The sequence below is a fragment of the Phaseolus vulgaris genome, chromosome 9 (assembly GCF_051622355.1).
Source record: "Phaseolus vulgaris cultivar YP4 chromosome 9, ASM5162235v1, whole genome shotgun sequence".
NCBI classification, from domain to species: domain Eukaryota; kingdom Viridiplantae; phylum Streptophyta; class Magnoliopsida; order Fabales; family Fabaceae; genus Phaseolus; species Phaseolus vulgaris.
In genome coordinates, this window is record NC_143506.1 from 10,882,081 (window position 1) to 10,906,283 (window position 24,203).

At 32.3% G+C, this 24,203-nt stretch overlaps 2 protein-coding genes across 2 annotated transcripts; both read right to left on the reverse strand.

Annotated features, from left to right (window-relative positions):
• Positions 1-521: 521 nt before the first annotated feature.
• Positions 522-1,707, reverse strand: LOC137821240 (uncharacterized). The gene has a single exon (XM_068625739.2). It carries the CDS (start codon positions 1,479-1,481, stop codon positions 786-788), a length of 696 nt encoding a protein of 231 aa, XP_068481840.1. The 5' UTR covers positions 1,482-1,707; the 3' UTR covers positions 522-785.
• A 15,324-nt stretch (positions 1,708-17,031) lies between these two features.
• Positions 17,032-19,490, reverse strand: LOC137820526 (nascent polypeptide-associated complex subunit alpha-like protein 2). Its single transcript, XM_068624658.2, has 4 exons — positions 19,216-19,490; positions 18,998-19,100; positions 17,572-17,690; positions 17,032-17,489 (listed from the first exon to the last, which is right to left on the reverse strand). The coding sequence occupies exons 1-4, from the start codon at positions 19,315-19,317 to the stop codon at positions 17,148-17,150; spliced, it is 666 nt and encodes a 221-aa protein (XP_068480759.1). The 5' UTR covers positions 19,318-19,490; the 3' UTR covers positions 17,032-17,147.
• Positions 19,491-24,203: the final 4,713 nt, after the last annotated feature.

The following is a 24,203-nucleotide window of genomic DNA, read 5'->3' on the forward strand; positions in this document are numbered from 1 at the left end:
TTTAATACTTAAGACATTCTCTTCATTAATTTCTATTCTTCATAGCTTACATTTTTTGACAACTATACTTATATAATTTGTTGCAGTTGTACAGTTTATTAAACATTATTATTTTATACAAGGAAACATTAGAGATGGTTTAAACTAAATTAGATTTTTAATTTTTTTATATAAACTAATGTTCTAAGACTTTACTTTATATCTAATATCCTAAATAAAAATCCTAAGAAATGATACATTGATACATAATCAGCAACTGTGCATCTTTTTAAAATAAGAGAAATAACAAATGTGATACATAATATACATGTGCACAGTGAGGAGCCATGTGAACCTTAATAAAATCATTAGGAGGTTGACACCATAATTAATTTAACAATCACTATCATCATTCATCACAGTTCATAAATAATTCATCATGAATTAATAAGATAATTAAGTTAAAGTATGTTTTGTGTGATTGAATCTGAAGTTAGTGGAATGATTAAATGACCCAAGTGGGTGGATAAAATAAGATCGAGTAATAAAAGAGAAGTCCTTCATTAATTGTGATAAAATGAAGAACAAATAATAATAATAATGGTGTAAAACCTAGAAACAAGGGAGGGCAGCCCTAATAATGAAGGGAATAAGAAGAAGTATTTGACAGGTTGATGAAAAATTCCCTAAAAGGGAGTATTGAGTCTGTACAGATCCACAGTGGATGTTGGCTATAAGAATTGCATCAACCGTGGCAACAAAAACTTATTCATGAAGAAACAAATGTACAGCTTCATTGAATTTCATCACTTCCACTGACTCTGCAAAAGCCAACAATTCTTCAGCTGCGACTGCACCCTTTCCCTCAAGTCCTTCACTTTTACTAAGCAAAAGTGGGTCGAACAAACTCCCATTCCATTACCAGGTCCCGACCCGACCCGACACGTCTTTAATAGATAGCAAACCGGCCCGCATCCAACACCCTTCCCCTGAACCACCACCCCCCACGCCCTCGTCGTCCTCTCTCCGCTGCCCTCCTCCGCATCATCGCCCTCCAACTCCTCCACGAATATCACCCCCTCCGGCATCGGCGACTCGCCCTTCTCCCATCTTTCCTTCACCGCCGGCCAGTCCTCCACCAACACCCTCTTCTCCGTCGTCGTGGCCGCCGCTCCTAATTTCGGGTAAACCTGCACCAGCAGAGGCGCTTCTCTCAAATTCTTCACAATATCCACCACTGACTCCTTCATCCACCTGTCCAGCCTCTCATGTCCCTCAACGGCGTCGTTCGCTCCTGCCTTCCGCTTCCCGGGCAGTTCCACACTCGTCACACTCGCCCGTTCCGTCGCCATCTCCGCCGAGATCCTCCCCGCCTTCGCCGTCGACCGCGCGATCGCAACGGAGCACGGGGGTTGGATGGCCAAACCGCTCCGGCTCCTGATTCCGAAGTTTGCTGCGATGCGGCTGTTTCCGGCGCAAGCAATTCCCTTAGACGACGCCATCAGCGAAGATGGCCGGAGAAGGAAGCAAGCGTGGAAAAAAACGAAAAAAAGCGAAAGCGGTTCTTGGTTTAGGTTACGTTTGTGTAAAGATTCAAGATCTTGAAGAATTTGAAAAGGAAAAGATGATTTAATAAGAAGCAAAACCCACGATAGGATAATGGATGTTAAGTGACGCGTTCAAAATCAATGGCCGATAAACACTTTTCATACTCCAATTCTGACTCGGATTTCTCTTTTTTATAACCCATTCACCAACCACTGTTATTTCCTAGCTTTGGGAACGTTGTCTCTGTTCCTCTGCGGTCCTATCCATTGTCTTATACCATACTACTGCCCATTCTTTCTTTATTTCTCATCATTTTCTTAAACCATATTCATTGTACGCTGATTAACCTAGGGTGCAGGGAATACCGTGGTCCGCGCTGTACTTCAATAGAAGTTTGATTGGCACGAGGTTGGGTTGCATGGGAACGTGGCTTAACGGTTTCCTCCACGAGGCTCACACGCGACGCCTGTGGAGTGGAATCTCCATACTCTTTCGAATTCTGAGTACCACACGTTTTGATTACTTTAGAGTGATTTGGGTTGGAATGAACGGTGAAGATGGAATTTGGGAAAAGGAGTAATAAAGAACGAGTGTGGGAGATTGTGCGTGTGGGAGAATCGCACGAGATGGCACGCGAAAAGTGCATGGATTGCGAACGCTGGCATTCGCTTTGCTCAAAGCTTGGCTAATAGAGTGCAAAGTGGATGCCACGTCGGATCTTGATCTCCACGTCACCCTCTCGCGCATTTTTAAAACGAGAAAAACACACGCGCGCCATTATTGTTTGCGTGCTCTTTTAATTCCTTCTGATGTGAGACTACACAATCATTAATTACAAAACTTTAAGAATTTTGTTAATCTAACAGTTAATGTAACCGTGTATTAGCAATAACTGCAATAAACAAGTATTTCCAACTTTAAGAATAATTAACAGCTAATCAAATAAACTGATAAGGAACCAGCTAGATATGTTAAGATAGATGATAAACAATATAGTTTAAATTGATTTCATACTGAAAATCTCTTTATTATCTATCATCTCTTAACTTAGTTTCAAATTTAGTGTCCTATATGCTATTTTTAAATATGGAACGGTATTTAAAGAAAAGTGTTAAAAGCTTGTTTATGATTTGTTTTTAATTTAATTTCCATATATTGTTATGAAATTATTTTTATATTATCAATAAATTAAAAATCATCTTAAACATGAATTTTAAAATAAATAATAGAAAAAGTCAAAAAATTTATGATACGTGATAGTTTATAACTATATAATAGAATTAACATATTTTGAAGAACTATTTGTGAATTTTAACTGAATTGCTCTGATTTTGAAATTTTTTAAATACCCAATTGCATCTTTTATGATTTGATAAGAAATTCTTCTAATTGTGGAAGTTGTTGGTGATTTTATGATTTGCTAATTTAAAAAAAAAATTATATATGTATGACGAATAAATTAAAAAAATGCATGCAAGGATTTATTCTTTTGTATGTTACAAATAAAAGTGTGAAATAAATTAAAATAGATACATAAAATTAATAAAAATTTAAGATTTAATTTATTTAAGTGTTTAATTATGGCATTGTTAGCTTTGTGTTTAAATAAAGAGTGTGACAATCGAAAAGAAAATATAAGTGAGAAATGAAAGTCACACCCTTGGGTATAGAATTGGAGAGTATGATGGCCTTAAATATGGGCTGGAACAGGGTTTAGAGTTTTTAAACAAAAAGTAGTAGGATAGTTTATTACTTAGTAAACCAAGGGGTGTGACTAGAAGCTTTAGAATTCAGGCTTTCTAAAGAAGATAATTGAGTCTTATATTCTCATCTTTTTCGTCCGAATACCATGATCTTGATCTTATCCTTCTCCACTCCAACAATAATATATATATATATATATATATATATATATATATTTTTGTACTAAATTGGACAACAACACTTTTTGTTTCTTACGTTGATATAAAGCTCTTTCCAAGAAGTACACAATGTCAAGTGATATATCTTCTCTCAATGGGACAACTAACAGAGTCTACATCACCATATCATAAGACTTTAGTATTTGCTTTATTTTCATAAAAGTCTTACATATTTGAAAATGCATATCACAACATTTCAATGATCAATGTGAAGGTTATGCATAAATTGACTCAAGACTTTCACTAGTCAACAATTGTTTTCCTACCAATCTTACCAATCTCTTATATTTATATTTATAGGTTTAATTTTTTTTTATCTTGGTCTCTCATTGATTATCAATGGGTCTGCAATTTGTTAGGTCTACGAGGAAAAAAACAATAAGGGAGAATTGAATTGTGTTTTTATCAAAGTTATAGACTTTTTACAAACATCATCAAATAAAAAACTATTTACACGATAGTTTAGTTCATCAAGTGATCAAACTGTAAGTCTTTCGTCTAATATATTTTTTCAGACGCATCTCAACTTAAAACCTTAGACAAAACACTTCAATAAAAATGATTTCAATATGTGTATTCACAATAACTTTCCCTTCCTCGTTTAGTACATATGATAATAACATATGATGTAAAGAGAATAGGGAAGAGAGAAATGCACATAACAATTTATATTGGTTCATCTGTCGCAAGAGATTACATCCATATCTCAATCAACAAATTGAGTTCTACTACGTAGACTAATGCTATAAAGTACAAGTATTCTTTGGGTTTGTAGTCACTCTTGACAAAACCCTTAAATATTGTTTGGACTCATCGTCTCTCCTGGTTAACTCCCTTTAGTATTCTTGACATAAGTGATCTTGGCTTAATTGAGTATTCTTTTGAATCTTAGTCAACCATGGCTAGACAAATATTCTTTACCAAGCCACTCCTGGATAAATGAGTATTATTTGGACATCTAGTTACTCTTGGCTACTCCCTTGAGTATTCTTTACCAAGCAACTCCTGACTACTCCCTTGAGTATTCTTTACCAAGCAACTCCTAGCTTAACGGGTATTTGCCAAATAGTCACTCCTAGTTGAGGTAGGAAGGTTAAGTATTTCCATGATCATCAGATCATAGGATTTGTCTACTAGAGAGAATTGTGTCTCATAACGAGTACAAGGTTCATGCTCTTTCTTCTAATTCTAATAATTTTGTTTGTTCTCTAGGAAATGATTGCGTCTTACGATGAACATAATGATAAACATTATTTCCTATTTTTCTATATGAACACTCAAAGTGTTTTTCTTGAAGTTTTTCTAGATCGAAGGATTTGACAAAATCTTTGACTAAGCATTGAGTTCTCTTTTTTCTTTTTCTTATAAGCTTTGAGGAATGCTCAACATCTAAGAAGAATTTTGGAACAATGCAACCTCACTACCTATTTATTCTTCTTGATAAGATGCTTTTTATAGAAGCTAGAAAAAGATAGTCATTATAGAAGGCAATTTTTGGTCGTTGAGTAGCTTCCTCTTTTCAAGCATGTCCTTTCTGTGTCTGATAAGCTTAAATATGAACATTGCATTAAATTCACTCCATGCATATTTAAATAGTATACTACTTTACGCAATACCCTTGATTATTGACAATACTCATCTCCCTGAATAGCATAACCTTTTGCACCAATTCATTGTACAAGTGCACCCCGTACAAGGCAAACAACTGAGTTAGAGTTGAAATTCTCTATGTCAGAAAGTTGTTGAAGAATGCAACTTCAACTCTTCTCCAATAGATCATTTGATATTGACTTGTATTTGGACTTGAACTTATCTCTTTGGTAAGACGAAAACAATGAACATTTCTTGCAACAATAAAATATGTGTATAGATATTTGAGTAATAGGAGGTTAACTTAATTTAGGTGCTTATTATTAGATGTAAGGAAATAATTTCAAAATATCGTCTGTTAAACAAAACATTTGTGTATTACATGATCTGCTATTTAAATAAAACATTTGTCTTACCGACGATACATGATCATGTTTTATGTTTTGTTGTATTTAAGCACCTAATCAAAATCATAGGTGTTAAATTCTTTTCCTAATAAGCTTTCCTCCAAAGTATTAAAAAAACATACTTTCTTTGTGAAATGACAACACATTTGTCAACACCCAATATCGCTATGGTACAATAAAAATAATAAAAAATAAAAAATGTTAAAATAAAAATAAAAATAATAAAAAATATAAATCTTTAAATTTATTTATTTCTTTTTATTATTTTATTAATTTTTATTTGTATTTTCGTTTTTAAAAAAATATAAAAAAAAGAGAGAGAAAAAACATGTTTTCTGCCCAGCTCAATTTGGTTTTAAAAAAGAAGAGACATAGAGAAAAAAAAAAGTTGGACTCAACCCAATTTCGTTTAGAAAAAAAAGAGAAGGATTGTTTTTGCTATTAGGCACCCTTTTTTACATACACAATAATTTTTATTTTTGGAAAGTAAAATAATAAACAATAAATGCAAGTATAATTTTCATGTTTTATTTCAGTTTCATGTTCCCTATGTAATTATCTATTTTATATGTATAATAACATTCACTTTTAATTTCCTTTTTAAAATAATCCACTATTATTTATTTATTTTCCTTTTAAAAGTATGGACAAGCCGGAAGTGTTTCCTTCGTGTGGTGTTAAACATAAATTCTTACTAGTATGAAACATGTGGTGTTAAACATAAATTCTTACTAGTATGAAACACAGGTGCGAGAGTATTCACATTTTTTTATTTTTTCATTTATATATATATATATATATATATATTTATGTTTAATATTAAAATTTGAATAAGTAATATAAAATAATATTTATGTATATTATGTTTAATGTTATTATTCACACACTTGTATTAATAATATAAATTTGTAGTACATTATAAATAAAATAATGTCATTATCATCATCATTATGTAAAATCATTATACTTTTGTATGAATTGGCTTAACCAATGCGAGTGATTGATAATTTTTTTTAAGTGTTTCATTGTTTCCAAATTTTGTTTCTTACGAAAAAATGTCAATTATGAATAAATTGCAAAATACACACACATAATAATAATAAATTGAAAAATATCATTTTTACTTTTTTAATCTAAATTTAAACAATTTCACTTTACTCTTTTTTTTTACATGTTTCTTTTATTTCTCCTTTTTCAGATCCAACAATTAATCAATGTTTACAAATTTTGAACAAAGATTTAAAAGAAAATACAAAGACTAAAAAATCACTCGTTTTAAAAGAATAATTAATAATTTTAAATTCTAAAAAGTGAAAAAGGTGTGTACTCGCATAATATAATGATAAATAATATATAATCATAAAAAGTGTAATAAATAAGTTGGGTAAAGTGAAGAAGAGTATGTGCATACCTAAGAAGAATGAAAGATTATTTTTGTTGGAAGCATGCAACTTTTTTCTTCTTTTTCTTATTTCCTACATCATTACACACAATTACACTTTTGAGGGAAAGGGTTCACTTCTTAAATCCAATGTGAATTCAGAAAGTTACATGTTTAATGACATTGTAGAGAGAGAGTCTTTGGATGACGTAAGTGATTTTTCGGAACCATTGAAGAAGAAGAAAGACAGTGTTTGGTATGAAGCCAGAACCAATTGGATTGGACTTACTAGACACCATATTTAGTGAGTGGGCTTAATCATTGTGTCCTTTTTATAATTTTTATTTAAAGAGATCATTGTATTTGTAATTGATGTGTAGCAGGACAAAATGAAAACCTAATAGTTGCCCGTGTGGATGTAGGTTGCAGTTGGCGATCGAACCACGTTAAATCCTGTGTTGTTTATTTTTTGCAGTTGATTTGTGATTATTTGTGTTGCTTCCGCGTGCATTTTTTCCCATCAAGTGGCATCAAAGCTTGTCGTTTACACACTAGAGATCCAATCAGCAAAAATTAATCGATTCTAGACGTGAAAATTGCGGCTGCATCGGCGTCCCAAAGCTAGGGTTTTACAGAGGCGACAACGACGTCCCAAAGCTAGGGTTTTGCAGGCGCAGTAGCGGCATCCTAAAGCTAGGGTTTCGCAGGGGCTGCAATAGCATTCCAAAGTTAGGGTTTTGCAGAGGCGACAACAATGTCCTAAAGCTAGGGTTTCGCATGGGTTGCAGCGGTGTCCCAAAGCAAGGGTTTCACGGCGTCCCAGGATTTGCAACAGTCCAAACCTGTGACTTGCGGCAGGCGCACGCAATAGAAGGTGCGACGTGCAGTGGTGTGGGTCGCGACATGAGTGGTGGTGGCTAGCGACGTTGTGCAGGTGGCTTGCTCGCAGTAGGGTCGTGTCCAGGTAGTGCGGCGGAGTGACGGAAGACGCAGGGTGCAATGCGATGGCAGTGATGGAAGACGCAGGGTGGCGTGTGCATTTTTCTGCTGGTGCAGCAGTGACCGTGCGGTGCTAGGCGCGAGGTGCAGCAGTGATAGGGTAGTCCGATGGATTCACTTTTGAGAAGAGTCGTGATCTCATTCTTGCCGAGGATGTCCGAAGAATGAGTTATGGAGAATTATCTAGTGAATCGCTATATGTCATCAGAGATAAGACTAGGGATTGCTCAAGTGTAACATGTTGGAACTGCAAGGAGGTGGGGCATTTCAGGAATCAATGCCCAAATGATAAACAAGTCAACATTGCAGAAGACTTCACGGAAGAGGACGTCTTAGTCTGTTGCGCGGATAATAGTGTGGATTCATGGGTCATGCTGGTGCTTCATTTCATGTTACCCACAACAGTGAAGCATTGTAGAATCTAGTTATTGGAGACTTTGGAAAGGTAAAACTAGCAGACAACAAAACTCTTGATGTTACAGGCATGGGTTACATAGTGTTGAAGACGCCAGTCAGTTTCTGGACTTTGAAGGATGTCAGAGTTGTTCCAAGCTTAACGAAAAGTTTGATTTCTGTTAGGCAGTTGGACGAACAGGGACATGATGTGAAGTTCGAAAATCAGCAGTGGAAGGTCGTCAAGGGAAATCTTGTCATGACCCTTGGAAGAAAAAGAAGTTCGCTGTATATGGTCGGAATAACCTCTAAGGGAGTGACCGTCCTAGTTCAGAAGATAAACAAAGTCCGGTTCACAAAATCTCGTGGGCAAAAGAGGGTTGTCTTTACAAGAGAGAAACCCAGAGCCACAGGTCAGATTCCGGATAAACGAGCATGGAAAGGTTCAGGTAGACTAGTCAGAGGTACTTATGGCAATGGGAGCACGTGTCATGTTTCAGTTGAGGTTCCTAGACGACAATGGGTTAGGAGAACCAATATTCCAGCTGTTGAAACATCTCCAGAAAATTTATTATTGAATTTGGAGAGTGTTTGTTCTCAAGCTATTCTAGGATCCAACAGTTCTTGTAAGTGTGAGTCGGTAGGAACATAGAACGGGTCAGTGACTGACGTGTTGAAACTCAGGGGAGTTTTAACAAGTCTTCAAGATGATTAAGAAGGCTGGTGTCAACTAAAGGTGGAACAATGAAGTACATGTATACAGTCGAAACGCAGGTGAACATTGTTCCGTGGCTTCAAGTGGGAGATTGTTGGGTATGAAGTCAGAACCAATTGGGTTGGGCTGACTAGACACCATGTTTAGTGAGTAAGCTTAATCATTGTGTCCCCTTTATAATTTCTATTGAAAGAAATCATTGTATTGTAATTGGTGCGCAACAAGACAGAATGAAAACCTAATAGTTGCTCGTGTGGATGTAGGTTGTAGTTGGCGACCGAACCACGTTAAATCCTATGTTGTTTATTTTCTACAGTTGATTCGTGATTATGTGTGCTGCTTTCGCATGCGTTTTTTAACAGCAGGGAGAAAATGAGGTTTGAAGGAAAATGTTTGGTTGAGTAACTCACGGCTCCCTAACTACAATTTTGAATTATGTTAACAAAATATTAGTTTTTAAAAATAAAGAAGAAAAACATTTTGAATTATGTTTACAATTACTCCATAATTCATAATTCAAAATTTAAAATTTAAAATTCATAATTTAAAATTCAAAATTTAGATTTTAAAAATAAAGAAGTCAAAAAATGACAAATATCTCATCCCGTCGTACAAAATAAATGTGCATCGTACAAAATAAATGGTATGTTACAAATAAATGATTATTGTACAAAATAAAATATGATCATTCTCCCATAATAAACCGGGAGAAAAATATGATAGAGAGAACTTCAATATAAAGTCTTGCTTTTAAAAATAAAGATAGGGTTGACTCAATATACTCATGAGTTTGAGAAACACCGGATAGACAAAAAAAAGCGCTTACTTTTCTTGTTGAAATGAGGAGATTTAAAAATAATAGGAATACTCCAGTTGGAATAGACGTAAAATCTACACAGAACTAGAAGCTAAGGAAATTCTTTTAGTTTCTTTAAGTTTTTTTTAATGAAATTTAAGATATGTGTTGTAACATGAATTTCAATATTTTAGTTCAATGTTTTTTTCTTTTATCAATAGTAATTTTTCAACTTTGATATTTGATTATAACTAAGAAATGAGGTTTTCATAATAGAACAAAGAGATAGATTAATAAAAAAGGTTAAATTACTTTTTTTTTGTTTTATTGTTTATTTATGTTATTAAATTTGATTCTCAAGTTTTGAAAAAAAAAATACTTATATTGTCATATTTTTAAAAGAATTGATTTTTTGTATTGATAATACAACTAACTAAATAAATAATGACATCAAAAAATAACTAACCTAAAAATATAGATTTAGATATAATTTTATTAAGTGTAAAAAAAATTATATGATTAGGTAAACATTTTATTATTAAGTGTAAAAAAGTTATATTGATTTTAAAAAAATAATAAAATTACAAACAAAATTCTTATAATATCAAATAATTATCTAAACTAATTACATATTTTTAATTATATAAAATAATAATACAAAATAAAATATGATCATTCTTCCACAATAAATCGGGAGAAAAATATGATGGATACAACTTCAATATAAAGTTTTGGCTTTCGAAGATAGAAATAGGACTAACCTGAATCTGAGTTCTAGAAACATCGGATAGACAAAAAAACACTTGTTTTGATATCATTATAACCCGTTATCTCCTTCAAACCAGGATCGACACAGCATGTCTCATCACTTTTTGCCCACAAAGTTTGCATGATTGCAAGTTCACCATTCTTGAATAACTAATAAAACTGGTTGTTTGCCCTATATATTGTTGTCTTGCTATCTTTCTGAAGGTTTTTCAGAGTATACTTTATTACTGCTGCTTCAACATAATTCTTTTCATGTTTTTTTCATGTTTTTAGGTGTTCAACTGTGTAAGTTAAAATGAATGGTTTAATAAATATGGTGGTTATCGTACAAAATAAATGTTCATGGTACAAAATAAATAATCATTGTAAAAAAAAATATGATCCTTTTCCCACAATCAATCGAAAGAAAAATATGATAGAGAATTTCAATATAAAGTTAGAGATAGGGTTGACTCCATATGCCTCTGCGTTCGAAAAACACTGGATAGACAAAAAAGTGCTTGCTTTTCTTGTTGACATAGAGGGATTTAAAAATGATAGGAATACACCCAGTTGGGATAAACGTAAAATTTACAAAGAAATCCAGAAGGTAAGGAAATTCTTTTTGTTTCTTCTAGTTTTTTTAAGTTTTTTAAATTTCTAAAAGTTTTTTTAAATTTCTTTTAAGTTTCTTTAATGAAATTTAAGGTATGTGTTGTATCATGAATTTCAATATTTTAGTTCAATGTTTTTTTCTTTTATCAATAGTAATTTTTCAACTTGATTTCATAATTGATTATAACTAAGAAATGAGGTTTTCATAATAGAACAAAGAGATTAATTAATAAAAAAGGTTAAATTACTTTTTGTTTTGTTTTATTGTTTATTCATGTTATTAAATTTGATCTTGAAGTTTTGAAGAAAAATAGTTATATTTTTATATTTTTTTTTAAAAATGATTTTTCATCGATAATACAACTAGCTAAGTAAATAATGACATCAAAATATAACTAACCTAAAAATATAGATTTAGATATAATTTTATTATGTGTAAAAAAATATATGATTAGGTAAACATTTTATTATTTAGTGTAAAAAAGTTATACTGATTTTTAAAATAATAAAATTACAAACAAAATTCTTATAATATCAAATAATTATCTAAAGTAATTACATATTTTTTATTATATAAAATAATAATACAAAATAAATAATCTTCATACAAAATAAAATATGATCATTCTTTCCCAATAAACCGGGAGAAAAATATGATGGATACAACTTTAATATAAAGTTTTGGCTTTCCAAGATAGAAATAGGACTAACTCAATATGAATATGAGTTTGAGAAATATCATATAGACAAAAAAACACTTGCTTTGATATAATTATAACCAGTTATCTCCTTCAAACCAAGATGGACACAACATGTCTCATCACTTTTTGCCCACAGAGTTTGCATCACTGCAAAGTCACAATGACTAATAGAACTGGTTGTTTGTCCTATATATTGTTGTCTTGATATCTTTCTGAAGGTTTTTCAGAGTATACCTTATTACTGATGCTTCAACATAATTCTTTTCATGTTTTCAGTTGTTCAATTGTGTAAGTTAAAATTAATGGTTTAATCAATATGATTATCGTACAAAATAAATGTTTATTGTACAAAATAAATGATCATTGTACAAAATAAAATATGATCTTTCTCCCACAATAAACCGGGAGAAAAATATGATAGAGAACTCCAATATAATGTCTTGGTTTTCTAGATAGGGTTGACTACATATGCTCATGAGTTCGAGAAACACCGGATAAACAAAAAAGCGCTTGTTTTTCTTGTTGACACGAGGAGATTTAAAAATGATAGAAATACATCCAGATGGGAGAGACATAAAATCTACAAAGAAATCAAGAAGCTAAGAAAATTCTTTTAGTTTCTTTAAGTTTGTTTTAAGTTTCTTTAATTTTAAAGTTTCTTTAATGAAATTTATGGTATGTGTTGTAACAAGAATTACAATATTTTAGTTCAATATTTTTTTCTTTTATCAATAGTAATTTAACAACTTGATTTCATAATTGATTATAACTAAGAAATGAGTTTTTCATAATAGAACAAAGAGATTAATTAATAAAAAAAATTAAATTACTCTTTTTTTTATTGTTTATTTATGTTATTAGATTTGTTCCTAAAGTATTGAAGAAAAAAAGTTATATTGTCATATTTTTAAAAGAATTGATTTTTGAAGAAAAATAGTTATATTGTCATATTTTTAAAAGAATTGATTTTTTATTGATAATACAAGTAACTAAATAAATAATGACATAAAAAAATAACTAACCTAAAAATATGGATTTAGATATAATTTTATTAAGTGTAAAAAAAATATATCATTACGTAAACATTTTATTCTTAAGTGTAAAAAAATTATACTGATTTTTTAAAATAATTAAATTACAAACAAATTTTTTATAATATCAAATAATTATCTAAATATTACATATTTTTAATTACATATTTTCACAAGTCTTGAATGACTAATAAAACTGGTTGTTTGTCCTATATATTGTTGTCTTGCTATCTTTCTGAAGGTTTTTCAGAGTATACCTTGTTATTGCTGCTTCAACATAATTTTTTTTATGTTTTCAGTTGTTCAACTTTGTAAATTAAAATTAATTAATGGTTTAATGAATGTGGTTATCGTATAAAATAAATGTTCATCGTACAAAAGAAATGGTATTCTACAAAATGAATGATCATTGTACAAAATAAAATATCATCTTACTCTCACAATAAACCGAGAGAAAAATATGATAAAGATAACTTCAATATAAAGTTTTGACTTTCCAAAATAGAGATAAGACTGACTCAATATGTACTTTTATTCGAGAAACACCTGATAGACAAAAAGAAGTTACAAAGAAATCAAGAAGATAAGAAAATTCTTTTAGTTTCTTTAAGTTCTTTAAGTTTCTTTAATGAAATTTAAGGTATGTGCTGTAACATGAATTTCAATATTTTAGTTCAATGTTTTTTTCCTTTTATCAATAGTAATTTTTCAACTTGATTTCATAATTGATTATAACTAAGAAATGAGGTTTTCATAACAGAAGAAAAAGATTAATTAATAGAAAAGGTTAAATTACTTTTTTTTTGTTTTATTGTTTATTTACGTTCTTAAATTTGATTAGTTATATTGTCATATTTTTAAAAGAATTGATTATTTTATTCATAATACAACTAACTAAATTTGATCCTTCCATTTTTTTCATTTCTATTATGTTACTACACCGATCTATAGCTATAAGAAAATGGTAAGAAAAATGAAGATTTCTTATTCTTTTGTGTGTTATCGCTCCATGCATGTATAGGAAATATAAGTGTATTTGGAAACTTTTTCTATCTAAATTACAAGCTAATTATGTACTGATCCATTAATCTTGTGATTCTATCATTATCAAATTAATTGCGTATAGTCATTAACGTATAATAACTACGTACAATGTCCAATAATTGTGTACGATAATATTAAAATGATCAATTCATCTTTTTCATGTTTTAAATTTATTTAAAACAAAAAAAGTTAATTTATTTTCATATTCTAAAATTATTTGAATCAACTCTTGATAAAATAACACAAATATATATTATTTACTTCTATTGTATTTCCAAACTCCTTGTTCTGTAAATTACTAAAATTCTAATTTTGCGTGTCATTAATAAAAAATAAGCTAACACGATTAAGAAATTGAGTAAAATTCAAGTAGAAATATTTAATATTAAAAAAAATGAACTATAAAAATTAGAAAATTAACGTTTTAAAACTAATATATGTAATATATAATTTTTTTTAATATATTAGTACAAATATATATTTAGTATATGAAATAAGAACAGAAAAAAATAGCATTGTAACTTGAAAAAAACGAAAATATAGATTTATAATGTAATATTGAAAACATAATAGCGATATAAACTAATAGAATGATTGTTGAGCTACTTTATAAAACATTTTCCTTTATAAATACTCTTATTCCAAAGCTATTTTTTCTTTTTTATTTTGTTATTGCACCGATCTATAATTATAAGAAAATTGTATATAAGAAGATGGTAAGAAAAATGAAGATTTTTTATTCTCTGGTGTGTTATCACTCAATGCATGTATAGGAAATATAAGTGTATTTAGAGATGGGGGTGGTGGAGTGGTGATGGTGGTGGTGGTGGTGGGGTGGTGATGGTTTAGGATTTAGGGTGTAGGGTGTAGGATGTAAGGTGTAGGGTTTAGGTTTTATGGGTTAGGATTTAGGATTTAGGGTTTAAGGTTTAGAGTTTAAGGTTTATGGATTAAGATTTAATGTTTAATATTTAGGGTTTAAGATTTAAGGTTTAGGTTTAGGTGGGACTAATAGTGGTAGTATACCAGGTAGAGGTGGTATGCCACATGGTGGTGGGGTGGTGGTGGGGTGGTGATGGTGGTGGCGGTAGTGGTGATGGTGGTGACAGTGGTTGTCGGGTGGTGATGGTTGTGGCAGTGGTAGTGTTGGTGGTGGTGGTGGTGGTGGTGAGCAGCAACTAAGGGTCTAGTGGTGGTGGTGGTGATGGTGATTTTTTATTGATAATACAAATAACTAAATAAATAATGACATAAAAAAATAACTAACCTAAAAAAATATAGATTTAGATATAATTTTATTAAGTGTATAAAAAATATATGATTAGGTAAACAAAATAAGGTGGGGTAGTGTGGTGGTGGTGGTGATCGGGTGATGTAGTGGTGGTGGTGAAGGTGATGGTGGTGGTGGTTGTGGTTTATGGTGTAAGGTTTAGGGTTTAGGGTTTAAAGTGCAGGGTACATGGTTTAGGGTGTAGGATGTAGGATTTAGAGTTTAAGGTATAAGGTTTAGGATGTAAGGTTTAAGATTTAGGGTTGGTGTTTAGGATGTAGGATGTAGAGTTTAGGATTTAGGGTATAGGGTTTAGTGTTTAAGATGTAGGGTTTAGTATTTAGGGTATATGGTTTAAGATTTAGTGTTTAGATTTAAGGGTTTAGGGTTTAGGGTTTATTGTTTAGGATTTATGGTGTATAGTTTATGGTTTAGGGTTTAGGGTTTAGGGTAGGGGGGGTAGGGGGGGTGGTGGTCGTGGGGTGGTGATGGTTGTGGTGGTGGTGGAGGTGGTGGTAGTGGTTGTGGTGGTGATGGTGGTAGTTGGGTGGTGATTGTGGTCGGGTGGTGGTGGTGGTCAGGTGTTGATGGTGGTGGTGGTGGTGGTGGGGTGGTGATGGTTGTGGTAGTGGGGGTGGTGGTGGTGGGGTTGTGATGATGGTAGTGGTGGTGGTGGGTTGGTGATGGTGGTGATCGGGTGGTGTGGTGGTGGTGGTGGTGATGGTGGTGGTGGGTTTTAGGATGTAAGTTTTATGTTTTATAGTGTAGGGTTTATGGTGTAGGGGTTCGAGTGTAGGGTTTAGGGTGTATGGTTTAGGATATAAGGTTTAAGGTGTACGATTTAGGATTTAAGGTGTAGGGTGTTGTGTTTGGGATTTGGGTTTTAGGGTGTATTGTTTATGGTTTAGGGTTTAAGGTTGAATGTTTAAGGTTTAGAGTGTAGATTTTAGGGTTTATGGTTTAAGGATTATGGTTTACAATTATGGTGTAGGGTTTAGGGTGTAGGATTTTTTAGGGTTTAGTGTTTAGGGTGTAAGATATATGGATTAGGGTTAAGGGTTAAAGGTTTATGATTTAGGATTTAATGTTTAGGGTGTATGGTTTAAGGTTTATGGGTTTAAGTGTTAGGTGGTGTTGTGGTGGTGGTGGTTGTGGCGATGGTGGGGTGGTTATCGTGGCGGTGGTGGTTATGGATTAGGTTGTAGGGTTTAAGGTTTAGGATTTGTGGTTTATGATTTTAGGATGTAGGGTTTAAGGTTTAAATTAGACTATTAGTGGTAGTATACCAAGTAGAGGTGGTATGCCACGTGGTGTTGGTGGTGGTGGTGGGCTTGTGATGGTAATGGTGGTGGTGTTGGTTGGGTGATGATGGTGGTAGTGATAATGGTGGGGTGGTGATGGTGTTGGTTAGGTGATAATGGTGGTGGTGGTTGTGATAGTTGTGGGGTGGTGGTGGGTGGTGTTAGGTTTAGGATGTAGGATTTAAGATTAGAATTTAGGGTATAGGATTTTATGATATAGGATTTAAGATGTTGGGTTTAGACAACGGCGTAATGAATTGGAGCAACCTAATTAATTAGACTTTAATTTGTTGTTAAGTGACAGAACAACCTAATTAATTAGATTTTAATTTGTTCCCGCTGTTAATCCACATAACCCACACAGATTGCAAAAGTTATGCGAAACGAACATAAAAAGGTCGCAAGTTGCAGAAACAGCCCGCATAGCTTGCTCCGATTGTCATCCCTAATAGTTCTACACAATGTTTAAAGTAAACTCAGTCGGAAAAATTGAGATTTGGGTTCCGAACAAGAATGTTCTAAATTTAAAAGCTTCAGTTGTGGATTTTTAATTCATCTCTTAATAAATGCTAAAAAATTAGGACTAAAATACTAAATCAAACAATAACGGTTGAAATAAAGGTTGATCGGCTGATTCGGTTTAACATTTAGAAACGGCACTAGTTCTAATATAATATAAAAAACATACAAACAAAACATAAACCCCAATTATGTAGTGAGTTCCATAATGGCTCCAACAATATCGCCGTTGTGAGTCTTGAGTGCCTTGACAGCCTTGCTTCTTGACACTCCTGCCTGTGTCATCACCAAATCAATGTCATGGAGCTCAACGCCAGTTTCATCAACCTCCTCCTCTTCTACAGGCTGTGCTGCTGCAGCATCTTGATCCTGTTTCGCTGTTACAGATCCAATATCTGGCATCCTGAACTGTTGGGCAGCCTGTGTCTGCAACTGAGAGCTCAAGTCCTCTATTTTTGCTTCCCCGAATATGACGTAGGTCTCAGAATTTGGACTCTTGAACACATCGGGCTTTGAGATGAAGAAAAGAATCTAATGCATAAAATAACTTGGTTAAAAGGCTATCAACCTTCCAGATAGATCACAAAAAAGAGCAATACATATAATGACTCACATTTTTTGTTCTCTTGATTGTGACCCTACTAACGCCCGTAACAGGTTTTAGTCCCAGCTTCAACATTGCTTTTCGGCTTTTTTTCTCACTTCTGCTCTGTTTTGAACCCTCAGCACCACCTGCATATCAGTTCAATAAATCAAATTACTGAACAAGAAGATCAACAGATAACAAGCCAAACAAACCCAGTATACTTATGGCTGCTAAAACAGAGCACAAATAGCAAAGTGCATAACTACGTACGTAGTAATTTTCTCAAGGTAAGAACCCCTTATTCCAAAAAGATTGCGACAATTATTTACTTGCTACATTGAAACAGCTATACAGTATGTAATTTTTTTTCATGAACAATTCAACCATATAAAAATCATCAAACACATAAAAGCAGATGTTGAAAAAATATAGTTAAGATGTGAAATTCATCATTAACAAAAAGAACCCCAAACATGATTATGGTGGTATAAGAAAGTGCTCAGTGATCAGAAGCAGCCTTAAAGAACTAGTTGATGTAATGAAGACTGTAATAAAAATAAAAAATAAAACAAAAAAACAACCATCTGACTCAAAATGTGCATCTGAAACGAGTAAGACACTCCGTACGTTTAAAATTAACTAGTTGTCTGAGACTCAAAACAGAGATCACCTTAGGATATATGCTTCAGTGATTAATTGACAGTGAAAACTAATCCAAAAAGTCATATATAGTCATTCTTCAGCTAGACAACACATTATGCGAAAGTCACCTCTGTTAATTCTCGGATATACATTGAACGATTGTGTTACTGATCATGCACATTCTGTAAGTCTGGACGTTACATTAGCAACAACTGAACCTAGCTCAGATCTGCTTTTTCAAGCCACAGCATATGAAATCCAACCATCATGTGACAACTAATGAATAGTTTTACCCATTCCCCTTTTAATTCCTACTCTGTCCTGTGCAAACAATCAATGAATATCCAAGACAGCCATGATTAATTAATGCCTAAAGGGTAAAGGATACCTCCAGACCCTCATGAAAATAATGCTTTTACTCAAAACAAAACAAAATCATCAAAGACCATCATCTAGAGCTAACAGCCAAAAGATGAAGCGGTTGATCATTAATTGTCAACAAACAACAACAATTTCTATACACAAACATATATAATTAGAGAGATCTTGTTTGGTCGTTACAAGATGGTAACTTAACAAGAATAAAATCTAATCTATATGTCAATCTGTTTACCACAAAAAGGGAGTCATAACTAGTCTAACGTGAGTTAAGCAAAGAGCTCTACCCAAACCCTAAAAAAATGCAGAAGAACATGGAAACTCAATAATAAAAGTTGATAAATAGGGGGTTTTGTTAACAAAACAATAAAAAAAGTACCAAATAAGGATTTCGTTAGGTAAAGACATAAAATGCAGTGAAAGAGAGGAGCACCTTGAGCACCGTCTTCCTTGTCGTCGTCGTCGTCGTCATCGTCGTCTTCTTCATCGTCGTCGGCTTCGTCCTTCACGTCTTCTACAACGGGAGCGTCGTCATCCTGACAACATGCTCGGAAATGATACACCAAACGTCAATAAGAGAAACGAGTGGAATCGCGTATTGGGAATTAAAACAAGAGAAAAGGGAAAAGAGTGAGAATTAGTGAAGGGAACCTGAGGTTGAGGTTTCTTCTTCTGAGTTGCGTCGTCAACGAAAGGAACCTCTTGTTCTGTTTGAACCTCAGGGGAAGCTTCAACGACAGGACCTGGAGACATGGCTGGTTGTGTCGGAGAGGGTAGGATTGGGATTTTGCAGTATCACTCGGCGCGTGGGTTCTGATGATCACTGAGCTTGGATGATGGTAGATAGATATAGATAGGGATAACTTTTGCTCCTTATTCCGCCTCCAGGGTTTGCACCTTTATTGGGCCATTCTTCTCATCGGCCCACTTTAGTTGAGTCTAGTAAAATAATAAATATGATCATTTTTTATCCTAATTTCTGAAATTTCATTTACTATTTAGCATCATTAACAAAAAGGTTATATAATGAAATTTTAATTCAAAGTTGATAAATTGGAAACAAAAATTTTATGGTTAATATGGTAATTGGCTAAATTGAATATGTTGAGTAAAATTAATTAACAGACTAACTTATGCTTATAAATAATAAATAATGTGGAATTATGTGTGTGTGTGAATATATATATATATATATATATATATATATATATAATAATTAAAATAAAATCGTATTACATTTTTTATTACGGAAAAATATGGAGAGTTAATCATGGCTATACTTGGATCTCACTTATTTTTATTATAACTTTTCTTTTTATCACTTAATAAATTGGTGTGACCATTTCTTATAATAAGTTTGTGGCCTTTTATATTTATTTATTTTAAATATTTATTATTCTTTTCTTTTTGCTACATAACATTTTATTTTAATATTTTTTATTCATCCCTAATAAGGAAATTTATTTTTATTTTTTTATATGAGAGAAAAAATTGTTATTTATAAAATTTTATTAAATAAGATATTCACAATAATAGAAAATTATGTTATTTTATTTTATTTATTTCAACTATTAGATTATTTATAACATATTTTAATACATTAATATTAATATAAAATTAATATTTTTTATTTCTACTTTATTTTAAACATATTATACTCATTTCAAAAGTTTTTATTTTATTTTATTTTCAATATAAATATTGTAAGATATAATATAAGATTAATATATATACAATTTTTGGAAAATATTTAACAATTGAAAAAATTGTTATTTATAAAATTTTATTAAATAAGATATTCACAATAATAGAAAATTATGTTATTTTATTTTATTTATTTCAACTATTAGATTATTTATAACATATTTTAATACATTAATATTAATATAAAATTAATATTTTTTATTGCTACTTTATTTTAAACATATTATACTCATTTCAAAAGTTTTTATTTTATTTTATTTTCAATATAAATATTGTAAGATATAATATAAGATTAATATATACACAATTTTTGGAAAATATTTAACAATTGAAAGTAAAATTAATATGATTTAAATGATTTGTCAATAAATAATAGATTATAAGTTTTAAACATAAATAAAAATAATATTAAAAATAACCTTAAAATATATTTTATTAATAAAAAGTTAAAATTTATGTAAAGAAATTGCATAAATATACATAATTTTGTCATTTATATTTAATATTAAATTCAATTCATAATTTCATCAAACACTTATAATTTAATAATTTATAGCTATCAACTTGTTCGTTTGCGTTAGTTTTTCATTAGTTTTGCCAAACAATTATCAATGTTTTTTAATATAAATATAAATAATAATAATTTAATGCTTTTAATTTTAAAGGACTTAAATTAGAAAATATCAATCGCATTGCTAATCATTAATAGTTACAGTATTTTTGTTTTCCATTATCTGTGAAATATGAAATTCATATTTGACACAATAAATTTGTGTTTCAATTATGAAACACAAAATAAATGTTTGAATTTAAATTTTCTTTTTATGCTAATTTTTCTCCACAATTTAGTATGTCACAAGATATTTAAAAGTGTTGGTTAATTAATATCATGTTTGGATATTTTATAAATGGTTCCTTGTTTCTTCCATTAATTCAATAGTTCTTTCTTTCTAGTGTAGATTTTAAGACAAAATAAAGAGTTAATAATGTGTTTTCCATCAAAGCTATTCATCTTGAATTAACAGTATGTTCATAAGTAAAACAGTAATCAAATTTATTGCAATCTAACACAAACTTTGGTTTAACACCAACCTCAAACAGATAAATTTATAACTTAATCCAAACTATGGACATTAATGGTATTTTTAGTATGGAAGAAAGAAATAGAAAGCAAAGAAGTGAACGGATGAGGAAAAAAGAAACAAGTTATTCAAATAAAAAAATAGATTAAAAATAAAAATAATTTGATAAGAGAAACAAATAAAAATAGTGATTTTATTAAAGATTTTTTAATGTCTGTTAATATTATTATTTATTTTTTATTATTACCACTATCTATATGATATACAACTCGAAGTCAGTCCTAAGAAATTTTTTTACATGTGGTGCTATTGGAGTTTTCTTCCAAATTTTTGCTTCTAATTTTTTTTTGTTATTTATATAATAATATTCAATTTTATGTTCGTCACTGTCCCTGGTTTGGGTTACTAAATTCTTAATGGATTGGACTTGGGCTAAAAGGTTAGAGGGGTAGCACATATTAGACTTGATAGAATACATATTAGAGGGATACATTTTTCCTGCACCTTCATACATTTTATTAATTGGGTAAATTTTTCTTCATTGGTTGCGTATAATGACTTATTGTGGTTGTTGTATAATGAATTATTGTGGTTGTTGATTGTTAAACGTTGATGATTGAGGTAAGTATTGTGGTGTTTGTCCATTTTATTTTTCGTTCGTTTTTTTTTTCTTTTTTTAATGTATATTGAATTGTACAATCCATAACACCTACATATTGTAATATGTATTATAGATTGTACAATCTAGAAGGTAATTCTAAATTCAGAATGGGGTCCAAGTCACCCATCAAGGGTATCATACAACAGCATCCAAACACTACAAATGTGTCATCCATTAACATATCTAACTGCTCCCATAGATGACTTATGGGATTTATATCCCTCCTTCCCATGCGAGGGAAATGTTCATGTGTCCACGCTTGTGTAAATGTCGCAAATGTTATCTACACACCTATAAGATAATTAACTGAATAAAATTAACATGTTATTTGTATCATACATGAATAAAAGACGTATAGCCGCCTAATTGCTCTATTTGCACAAAGCAAGCATCACCAACATGGTCATACACATTTGATAGTGTGCCTCACCTGTGTAAATTGTTGAATAACTCCAAGCACGAGACAGAGACGAAGGTTGCACTTTTATCGACAATATTGTGCATCTCACAAAATGCAACAAATATGCGCTACTTGCACAATCTCAACTTTGTTGTATGCAGTAGTCCTCGTAAACTTTTCTGAGCCAGCTAAGTCGCACGTGTGCATCTCGACACTGTCTCATCTCAAATGTACTAATGTCCATCGTGACTCCAAACTACTCCACCAAAAGAGTTAAAGGTGTAGCGAATCCAACTGAACAGGTCAAAAATTGTCCCACAATGGGGATATGTAGCAATGACGACACATCATCCAATATGATCGTCATCTCACCAATGGAAAGGTGGAAAATGTTTCTATGTTGTCACCTCTTGACAAAGGCTAAAATCAAGCCTTTATCGGCCATCTCATAACTAATGTTACACAAAGGCAACAATCTAGAATTAACAACATATGGGTGAACATGAGGATGTCACCCCAAATTTACTTAATTTACGACCATGGGAGACCAACTTAAGTTCTTCTCGATCCTAAGAATTACAAAAATGTAATACATACAAATTACAATAGATAAAAATTTAAAAATTGAACTAAACATTTTCAGACTTACCTCACCCTCCTACAGTCTCACATTGAAACTAACTAGGAGAGACAGATATGAAGGTCCTCCAGAAAATCTTTCACGTTGATCATGTAGTTGTTATGCATCATTCATATGAGGACCAGTGTGATCTATAGCTTGACCACAATAATCTTCTCTACGAGTTGATGTCATAGGTCTCTGCCTACTATCAGGTTATGATCTACCACCTCTAGTCCTAGCCATATGTTTATGTAAAATCCATAAGCAATATAAAATATTTCAATTATGCTTACAAATTATCTACAAAATTCTAAACAAATATATAATATAAGTTACAAACAAGTTTTTGAAAAAAAAATGACTTTTGGATGATACAATCTGGAAGGTGAGGTGTTAGCACACCGAAAAATTCTGGATTGTACAATTCAAAAGTTGTACCGGTACTGGGCGAGGCTGGGACCCACCTGGCTGCCCGATGCCTAGTCAACCTGACCGAGAGACCGAGAGGTCAAGATCTTTGGAGACTTGGCCGAGCGACCGAGAGGTCGAGACCTTTGGAGACTTGGCCGAGCGACCGAGAGGCCGAGACCTTTGGAGACTTGGCCGAGAGACCGAGAGGCCAAGACCTTTGGAGACTTGATCGAGAGGTCGAGACCTTTGGAGACTTGGCTGAGAGACCGAGAGGCCAAGACCTTTGGAGACTTGGCCGAGAGACCGAGACCTTAGAAGACTTAACTGAGACGGCCGAAGACCACAGGTATTTGGCCGATGGCCGACCCTCACCATGAGAATTTGGCCGATGGCCGAACCCCATTACAATTAACGCTCAAACCGAGATCAGAGAAGCTAATCCATCATCAAGAATTAGGTAATGCAACCCTAAGCGGTATCCACCTCGATAAACGGGCCTAACAAGGTAGGCCCATTAGAATAATATAAATAGCACGCATTCCAAGGAGTAATGTATGTCATTTATTACTGTTCACCTACTTGAGAGCTGACCACCCGCTTTACTGACTTGAGCGTCGGAGTGCCTTCGCAGGTACCCCCACCATCCGGTGATTCGCTCGACGACCGAGCGCCGAGTACCGAAGGATAAGCCGGAAGACGAGAAGAATCACAGCTCATCACCCAGTCACCTGCCCGACCGAAGGAAGGAGAAGAAGACTT

Excerpts from the sequence above, each read along its gene's own strand:
- LOC137821240 (XM_068625739.2), bottom strand. The coding sequence starts at position 1,481 with ATGGCGTCGTCTAAGGGAATTGCTTGCGCCGGAAACAGCCGCATCGCA.
- LOC137820526 (XM_068624658.2), bottom strand. The coding sequence starts at position 19,317 with ATGTCTCCAGGTCCTGTCGTTGAAGCTTCCCCTGAGGTTCAAACAGAA. Across the intron at positions 19,101-19,215 it reads AGAAGAAACCTCAACCTCAG|GATGACGACGCTCCCGTTGT; the intron begins GTTCCCTTCACT and ends GCATGTTGTCAG. Across the intron at positions 17,691-18,997 it reads CAAGGAAGACGGTGCTCAAG|GTGGTGCTGAGGGTTCAAAA; the intron begins GTGCTCCTCTCT and ends ACTGATATGCAG.